Genomic DNA, 10,247 nt, shown 5'->3' on the forward strand with positions numbered 1-10,247 from the left:
ATTGTGATTTATATACACATGGAATACTATGTGGCAATGAGAAAGAATGAAATATGGCCTTTTGTAGCAATGTGGATGGAACTGGAGAGTGTGATGCTAAGTGAAATAAGCCATACAGAGAAAGACAGATACCGTATGTTTTCACTCTTACGTGGATCCTGAGAAACTTAACAGGAACCCATGGGGGAGGGGAAGGAAAAACAAAAAAGAGGTTAGAGTGGGAGAGAGCCAAAGCATAAGAGACTCTTAAAAACTGAGAACAAACTGAGGGCTGATGGAGGGAGGGAGGGAGGGAGGGGAAAGTGGGTGATGGGCATTGAGGAGGGCACCTGTTGGGATGAGCACTGGGTGCTGTATGGAAACCAATTTGACAATAAATTTCATATTTAGAAAAATAAATAAATAAAGGAGCATATCAAAAAATGAACATTCTCAGGGTAGAATAACGGCTAATATTCTGGATTTTCTAAAAAAAAATATTCTTGGTTAATCATTAGAATAGACTTCATATTTGGCAATCCTGAGATTAAGTAACTTGAGAACTCTTCCACTGCAAACTCTTAAAAATGCTACATAAAATACAAAACAACCATCTTTATAAACATAGCTCTATAAACAATGAGCTCTTAAAAAAAAAAAAAAGAAATTCTTAGGGGCCTATAATCAAGAAATGTTTGGGAACCAGGGTGATAATCATTAGAGCAAGGAGTGGGGCTGGCTGGGGAATGTTGGTTTTCATGTTCTAGGTCCTCAGGTTTTAACATATACAGGAGGACAAGAGGGCCCTCACCCTATACGAGGTTTGAAGCAAGAGGCAGCCCCATGTAATAGGCCTTACTCTAAAGCGGATATTGTATATAAATAAGCAAATACAATACTACGGATACTAAAAAGCACATAACTATATAATCATGGTCCACAGAAATGTTCTAACTGAAGTTGAAAAGTATTTAGAACTGAAAAAGAGTCAGATGCTCTATTATATAGCCAACTGACAAAGGAAAAGAAAAGCACAAATAAACAACATTAGGGTGGAAAAAAACAAAAAAACCCTACACATGTAACAGATTTTAAAGCTACGAAGAGTGCAATCTGAACGTTATACCAACAAAATAGAAAACTCAGAGAAAACAGACAATTTTCATAGGAAAAAAATAATAACTTACCAAAAATGACTCAGGAAGAAATAGAAAACCAAAGAGACCTATAACCATTAAAAAGTTTGAATCAATAGTATAAAATCTACCTGGAAAACAAAAAAAAAAAAAAAAAAAAAAAGGAAGAAGAAGAAGAAAACAAAACCTCACTAAGGCAAAGGTGATTTAAAAGTGAGTTCCACCATTCTACAAATTACATAACCCCTGTGTTACAGATTAACTGCTCTAAAGCCAAAATGGGTAAGGGGAGAGGATATGACTACTCCCCTGTCCATTTTATAAGGCTAAAATACACAACCACAGAAACCAGACAAGAATGATTTGAGAAAGAAAATCATACCACAACCTCAGATATGATCAATCTCAAGTATGAATCTCAGGTAACAATACAATATAAAATATTAGCAGAGTCAACCTAGCAATTTGTTCAGAAATATGAATACGCCTTCATCATAAAGTTATGTTTAGCCAGAGAATGGATGACTTAACATTAGACAATCTATGTCATCCATCAGATTAACAGATTAAAGGGAAAACATCCTAATATCATCATCTTGATGGATGCAGAAAAATCATTTAATTACGACAATAACGATAACAACATATTCTTAGTAATAAGAAACAGAAACTTCCTTAATCTTATGAAGAATATACACCAAAAGTTTACAGCAAACATCATGCTAAATTTGACCCTATAGGAGAAACACTGTTAATGTCAAGAAGAAGGCATAGAAACTCCCAATATTCCTATCTATGTAATACTAGACTGAAGATCACTGCATAAGGGTAAAAACTAGCATATGTAAGGAATGGAGAAGACAAAGCCCGAAGCTGATTATTACTTGTGGATCATATGACTGTCTATATAGAAAATCTAGAAGAATCTACAAATTATTTTCAATAAGAAATTTAGTGAGCTTGCTAGCTTCAAGATGAGTATACAAAACTCAACTTGGTCCTCAACAAAAGTAACAAGCTATTCAACTGGAAACTTTTTAAAGTTATCATTTATAATGCTCCATGCCCCCAAAAATCCACAGTATGCCTAGGAACAAGCTTAACAAATTAAGGTCATGGATTTAAGGTGAACATAATGATAAAACTTCAAAAACAGACATAAAGGAGAACCTAAAACAAAGGGGAGAGACACCATATTTATGGAAGGCAAGATTCCATGTTATGGACATAAATTTCCCCGAAATCAACCTCTATATTCAATGCAGGTCTACAAGCTTGTTTGTGAAGGGGTATTTGTATGCGTGTACACGTATGTATACAAACCAAGAATATAATCCCAACGATCATACGGAAAAACAAATGGCCAAGGACAGCCGAGACAATTTGAGAAGAAAAGGAATTACAGCAGGACATCTCTCCCAGAAACTGACTTCTTATAAAGACATGTAGTGAGTAAGATGGCAGAGTTTTAACCTGCAGGTGAGAGCCAAAAAGCAAGGTGACACTTGACTTGGAAAGTCATAAAATTTGGGAAAGGTTAAAATTGAGGCAGCTGCCCAGGTGATAAATAAATCCTATCCAAAGTCATATAATCGTAACATTTCAGAACCCTGGGACAAACAGATTTTCCACAAGCTTCCAGATAAGGTGGGGGGTGGGGAGGATTACAATAGAAGAATTGAGAACTAGAACGTCGCCAGATGTCTCCACAGTAAATTAGAAGACAAGGCAACGCCTGCTAGATATAATTTCAAATCTATAATACTATGCCCAAATAAATTATCAATCAAGTACGAGGGTAGAAGTGACACCATTTTTAAGATGTGCAAGATGATAAAATATTTACTTCCCCAGAACCCTTCTCAGGCAGCTACTACCAGGGGGAAAGAAAGCCAGACACGGGACCCAGGAGACAGAGGAGGTACCACTACAGAGCCGTGCAGCTAATCCCATGAGGAGGGGTGGGACAGTAGTGGCATGACTGTGCTACGACAGGCCAACAGAACAGTCCAGATTAGAAAGGGGGGTGGCAAGGCTCTAGGGTAGCCATCTCCAAAAGATAAAAGGGAACCACTAAGTGACTTAATGTGTCTGAGAGAGAGAAGAATTACAGGGTGGAGAGTTTGGGGATAAACTGGCAAGGATTACACAGAAAACCAGGCAAGGTGGTCACTTACTCCAAGGACAACAAAAAGCTGTTCAAGAAAATAATTATAATTAAAATAAACCACATGGCAGCACTATGAACAATATTTTGTATAAAATCATAACTGAATAGGATTTGAGGAAAGACTGTGATACTTACACTAGGAAGACAAAAGCGTATGGGTTGGATGAGATGGTAGGAAATTTTCCACGGTAGGAAATTAACAGGTAAAATCTAAAGCTAAATAATCAAAAGATAGTAGCAAAATATGGTAACCAGAAATACGTAAGTAAAAGAAACGACAGAAGAAAAGCCAAAAGTCTGTAAGTGTCTTCCTCTAGCAAAAGAGATCCAGAGTAGAAAGAACAGGACACAGGAATGCAGTTTTTACGATAACCCTTCTTAAAATACATACAGATCGCTTCGAGGAAAAAGAAATTAAATGGAAAGAAAACTAGTATAAAGGCTTACTCATTATAATTTTTAAATGTTTATTTATTTTTGAGAGAGGGAGGGAGGGAGGGGCAGAATCCGAAGCAGGCTCTAGGCTGTCAGCGCAGAGCCCGACGCGGGGCTTGAACTCACCAACCGTGAGATCATGACCTGCGTCAAAGTCGTAGCCCCTCATTATAATTTTTTACATGGAGCCCCTGGAGCCCCTCATTATAATTTTTTAAATGGAGGATAAACCTGCTGTTATGTCCAGGAAATTTATTTTGAGGTCATCAATAAAGAATGAATGATTGGGAAGACGCACCACGATTTCAGGAATAAACTTGATCGGGGGTGACTCCTGCGGACACAAACGGTACGCACTGCATTCTGGGATGCACAGGGATCTGGAAGGCTGCGAATCAGAGTCCCAGCTGTGAGTCTAAGGGGCGGGTAACAGGCGGAAGTGGGGAAACGCTAGCTCTTTCCAGGGAATTCTTCTTCCATGTGACTCTCTCCTCTCTAGAATTCTGATCCACAACTTCCTGATGCCACAGCCTCCTGACTTTGATCTGCGGTTTCTCAACTCAGCAAGACCACCCTGCGATTTCTCCCTTCTCGTGTCATGCCTGGCACGATCTACTGCCCACTTCCTGTCTCACATACAGCAGGTATTCTCGAGCAGTGTGATTCCACAGACCATTTCACGTGGTTTGTGTTACTTCCACTTATATCATAACCCCATGTGACAGTGTTATTATTATTGCTTTTAACAGTCATCAGATGCCTTTTATGCACATTCTGAAGAAATACAGTCTTCTGTCTTTATCCTACCTATCTCATTGATCATATCTGATATTCTTTATCCCACCGATCTAAGTATGCAAATGGTATCATTCATCTCCTTTGGATTAAAGGACACTGCTTAGCATCCAGGCCTGCTGGAGATTAATGTCTCATCTTTCATGTAACTGAAAATGTCTTTTATTCACCTTCATTTTTGAAGAATATCTCTGCTTGACATAGAACTCTTGGTTTACGCATTTTTTTTCCGTTCAGCATTGCAAAGACATCATTTCATTATTTCTGACAAGAGAGCTGTGGTTATTCTTACCATGTTCCCAAAGTATGAACATGGTTTCAATTCTGGCAGCTTTCAATTTTTTCTCTTATGTTTCATTTTCAGGAGCTTAATTGTGTACAAGTGGGGTCCCTTTTATAAACTTGAGATACACTAAGATTCTTAGATTTATGTTTTCATCATATTTGGTAAAAATCACCAATCCTACAAAGTTTTCCTACTCCTGTGTCACTCTCTTCTTCTAGTATTCCAATCCTATGGATCCCTGAGCCTCTAATTATTTTGCTTCAGTCTTTTTCTCTCTATTCTTCAGACTGGATCATCTCTTTTGACCTGTCTTCAAACCCACTGGCACTTTCTTCTCCTAACTCTAACCTGAATTAACCTCCTCCTGTGAATTTTTTAAATTTCTATTACTATACTTTTCAAGTTCTAAAAGGTCTATTTGAGGGACACCTGGGTGGCTTAGCTGGGTGACCCGACTTCAGATCGAGTCATGATCTCATGGCTCGTGAATTCGAGCCCCGCGTCAGGCTCCGTGCGGACGGACAGCTCAGAGCCTGGAGCCTGCTTCAGATTCTGTGTCTCCCTCTCTCTCTGCCCCTCCCCTGCTTGCGCTCTGTGTTTCTCAAAAACAAACATTAAATTTTTAAAAAAAATAAAGGGTCTATTTGATTTCTTTCTCTGATGAGATTTCTTATCTGAACAATCTTCAAGGCTGTATTTTAATTGTTTAGTCACGACCTGAGCCAAAATCAAGAGTCAAACATTCAACCAACTGGGCCACCCAGGTGCCCCTGACTGCTTCTATTTTTTTTTAACTCTGTATCGTAATCCCTATCGTGTCCCCATTTTTGTTTGGTTTGGTGATTTCTGATTGAATGCTGGTCACTGTCAGTAAGCTGTTGGAGCACAGAGCACGGATCCTGTTATCTTTCTCTGAAGATACTAATTCTTGTAGAAGAAGATAAAAAAAAAATACTTCCTGATCTCCTTGAACAAGGGTTAGCTTACAATTACACCCTTGGAGGGCAGGTTTACAGGAAGTCTAAGATTCATCAACTCGGGGCTTGAACGCACGACCCTGAGATCAACACCTGAGCTGAGATCAAGAGATGGATGCTTTAACTGACTAAACCCCCGGGGCGCCTCTGTACCAGTTTCTTTAACCAACCATCAGAAGGACATCTGGTGTTCCAATTTGGGGCTATAACAAATAAAGCTTCTGTCACCATTCATAAATGTACAGTTTTTGTGGGAATGCAAATTTTTATTTTTCTGGAATAAACACCAGGTGTGCAATTCCTGGATCACATGGTAATTGCATGCTTATTTTTTTTAAGACACCACTAAGCTTTTTTATGGTGTCTGTACCGTTTCACATTGCCTCCAGTAATGTGTGAGTGACAGACTTCACATTCTTGTCAGCATTTGGTATTGTCACCAATTTTTCTTTTTTAATGTTTGTTTACTTTTGAGAGAGCGATGGAGACAGAGTACAAGCGGGAGAGGTGCAGAGAGAGAAGGAGACACAGAATCCGAGGCAGGCTCCAGGCTCTGAGCTGTCAGCACAGAGCCTGACGTGGGGCTCGAACTCACAAACGGTGAGATCAGACCTGAGCCGAAGTTTTACGCTTCACTGACTGCACCACCCAGGCGCCCCACGTACGTTTTTATAGCTGTTTATAGTGAGAGGACAATTTGGTACCAATCACTCTTTTCATCATGACCAGAGGCAGAAGTCATATAATCTACTTTTTTCAAGATACCTTCTTAGGATAAATTTTCGGAAGTCAAATTACTGATCCAGAATAATAGGACATTTTCATGGCCTTTGCTTTCAAAAACAGTGCCTGCCAATTGAAATTACTTACATTTGGACCTCTGCTATATAGCCAGGAAGTTGAAAAGCAAGCAAAATAAAACAAGACAAAACAGAGAATAAATTGGGGCATATAGACTTCTATGTAAGTGAAAGAAAACAGCTGAAAGATGTAGGGTTAGGACAACTAAACCAAATGGTCACGTAAAACTGAATCCACATAGAGGCTATCCTGATTAAAGCATTCATTTGTTGAACATTGTCCCTCAAAACAAAAACCAGACAACTAGGGAAGAAAGATGAAAAAAATAAAGGTGAGGAAGGAGCCACATTTTCTTCTTCCATCTGGGACCGACTTCATTCCCTTCTCTAAAACTGTGAAAATAGCTCAAGAGCAATCAACAGTCCCTCTAAAGAAGACACAAAGTTCTCCTAAAAGACGCACTGTATCAATCTTACCATCACTAACATACACAGTGAAAATGGCAAAGGACTTTATAAACAAACCCTATTATGAGTCAGTATGCCTAAACGCTGTTGTAGGAAAAGGTGGCGCGGAGAAAGTCCAAAGGACGGATGGACGGACGGACGGGTGGATGGATAGTTAACTACTGTAAATACGTGGATTCTAAAGCAGATAAAGAGGACAAGTAGCAAGGGGGAGTTCTATGGATAAAATGACTTCAGATTTATCTCTATTTACCGTTCCATCTTCCATCAGCTTCAGACAAGAACCAAAATCTGCTAACCGAATATGTCCATTCATGTCCATCAATATGTTGTCAGGTTTGATGTCCCTGAAAAGATAGATATGGTCAATTTTTAGTGGGGGGGGGGGGGAACTGAACCATTTATTTGGTAAGACAAAATTTTATTTGAAAACTTCAACTTCTTTTAAAATCAATACTCTAAGAATACCTATTTGACTAAACTTTATGGGTTCAAATCCTGGCTCCGATTCATATGAAAACTTCCTTAAACACACGCACTTTCAGTGTTCTCCTGGAGATAAAAGCTTTTTGGCAGTCTTCATTCAGGTTGAATTAACTATATAATGAGCACAGATTCCAGTATGACCACGTTAGGCCTACTTTCAATACAGGGAGAAGACCACGATGTCTTGACACACACAAAACAAACTATCCTCTAGGCCGTGAAATTGGAGAGGGAAAAATACGCTTCCTCGACCTCATACTAAATAAATTTCTAATTATTTCAGTTCAAAGTAATTCCAAAGACATTACTTCATAAAGCTGATTTTGAAATTCATCTGACACATCGCTTGGTAGTAATTTACGTGATATGCTTGTAAGGTATCCAAATCTAATTAACAAATCACATCACATCAGTTTTTGTATCTGTTTCTACATTTGAATAAGGAAAAGTGTTGCAAACCTTGGCAAAAATCATACGTAAAACGATTCCTGTAAAGAAGACCCAGCAACGCGTTTTCTAATCACAATGTAAAACTTGTGAAAAATTAAGAGATTAGACCCTCTCAGTGTATTCTACCTGGTGAGGAAGAAAAAGAATCTTCTATGAACATCATATATGCAAAAAGAATTCCATTACCATGTGGTTACGGTCATTTTCTTTCCCATTTCTTTCCTTGACTTATTTATTTTATAACTGGAGGTTTGTACCTCTTAATACCATTTACCTATTTCACCTATCCCCCCACACACCTCACCTCTGACAACCATCAGTGCGTTCTCTGTATTTAAGAGTCTGTTTTTTTGTTTCTTTCTTTGTTCATTTGTTTTGTTTTTTAGATCTACACAGAAATGAAATTACAGGACGCTTGTCTTTCTCTGATCTCACTTAGCATAATACTCTTCAGGTATATCCATCTTGTCACAAATGGCTAAATCACATTCTGTTTATGGTTAAGTAACGATCCGCTCTATGTATGTACATCTTCTTCATCCAATCATCTATCAGTGGATATCTGGGCTGCTTCCATATCTTGGCTATTATAAATAATGTTGTAATAAACATAAGGGTGCACGTATCTTTTCAAATTAGTCTTTCCGTTTTCTTTGGCTAAATACCCAGGAATGTTATTACTGGATTATACGGTATCTCTGGTTTTAATTCTTTTAGGAACACCCCTTCCCCAATGTTTTCCACGGTGGCTGCACCAGTTTACAGGCTCACCAGTAGCACACGAGCATTCCTTTTTCTCTACGCCCTCACCAACACCTGTTATTTCTTGTCTTTTTGGATTCCAGCCATCCCAACAGGGATACCATAACATCTTGTTGTGGTTTGGATTTGCATTTCCCTGATGATGAGTGATGTTCGGTACCTCTTCATGGTCAGCATCTCTATATGACTCTCTTGAAAAATGTCCATTTAGTGCTTATGCCCATGTTTTAAGTAGATAGTTTGGTTTTTTGTTACTAAGCTGGAGGCGTTCTCTCTATATTTTGGAGATTTGCTCCTTATTGGACGTATCACTAACAAATATCTTCTCCCATTTAACAGGTTGCCTTTTTGTCTTGTTGATAGTTTCCTTTGCTGTGCAAAAGCTTTTTTTTTTTTTTTTTAATGTTTATTTTTGAGAAAGAGAGAGAGAGAGACAGCGTGAGTGGGGAAGGGGCAAAGAGAAAGGGGGACACAGAATCCGAAGCAAGCTCCAGGCTCCGAGCTGTCAGCACAGAGCTCAACACGGAGCTTGAACCCACAAAATATGAGATCATGACCTGAGCCGAAGTAGGACGCTTAACCGACTGAGCCACCCAGTCACCCCAAAACCTTTTTATTTTGATGTAGCCCCCATAATTTATTCTTTTGTTTCCCTTTCTTGAGGAGACCTACTTAGAACAAAGCTGGAGGTATCATGATCCTAGATTTCAAGCTACACTACAAAGATGTAATAATCAAACGGTATGGTATGGACACAAAAGCAGACAGATGTATGGAACAGGATAGGGAGCAAATAAACCCAAGCTTATGTGGTCACTTAATCTACAACAAAGGAGGCAGGAATACACAATGGGGAAAAGACACTCTATGCAACCAATTGTGTTGGGAAAACTGGACAGCACCATGCAAAAGAATGAAACTGGACACTTTCTCACACCGTACACAAAAATAAACTCAAAATGGATTAAAGACCTAAATGTGAGACCTGAAACCATAAAACTAGAAGAAAACATAGGCAGCAGTCTCTCTGGCATTGGCCTTGGCAACATTTTTGTAGATCTGTGTCCTCAACTAGGGTCATTTTAACTGGGATGATACCACTCAAGGTTTCTATGCCTCAATTTTCTCATATACAATCGGGATAGTAGGACTGAAGACATTTCTGTGTGCAATACACCACAATATGGCAAATACTGACACACAGGCTAAGTCCAGCCCATTGCCTGTTGTTGAAAATAAAGTTTTGTTGTAAATAAAGTCGCTTCCGTTCACTTGTAAGTACTGTCTCTGTTGGCTTTCCCACTATGACAGCGGAAGCAAGTAGCACTGACTACAGTGTGGCTTTCAAAGCCTAAAATATTTCCTGTCCGACCCTTTACAGAAAAAGCTTGGTGACACCTGTTGTGGAGGACAGAGAAAGGATAGATGCACTGAAAAACAACAATAACTTTTATAGGAAATTGGCTTCATTATCCTCAATGTCTGAATTCACCCTGAACTGTC

At 38.9% G+C, this 10,247-nt stretch overlaps 1 protein-coding gene across 6 annotated transcripts in view; it reads right to left on the reverse strand.

The window, feature by feature from the left end:
- CDC42BPA (CDC42 binding protein kinase alpha) overlaps nt 1-10,247 on the reverse strand; it is a 323,204-nt gene that overhangs the window by 168,469 nt on the left and 144,488 nt on the right. For all 6 annotated transcript variants that reach the window (XM_047839756.1, XM_047839754.1, XM_047839753.1 and 3 more), the window contains exon 6: nt 7,300-7,393. In XM_047839756.1, the coding sequence (XP_047695712.1) occupies nt 7,300-7,393 (94 nt within the window). The remainder of the gene's footprint in view (nt 1-7,299; nt 7,394-10,247) is intronic.

This window comes from Prionailurus viverrinus, chromosome F1, assembly GCF_022837055.1.
Source record: "Prionailurus viverrinus isolate Anna chromosome F1, UM_Priviv_1.0, whole genome shotgun sequence".
Lineage (NCBI taxonomy): Eukaryota > Metazoa > Chordata > Mammalia > Carnivora > Felidae > Prionailurus > Prionailurus viverrinus.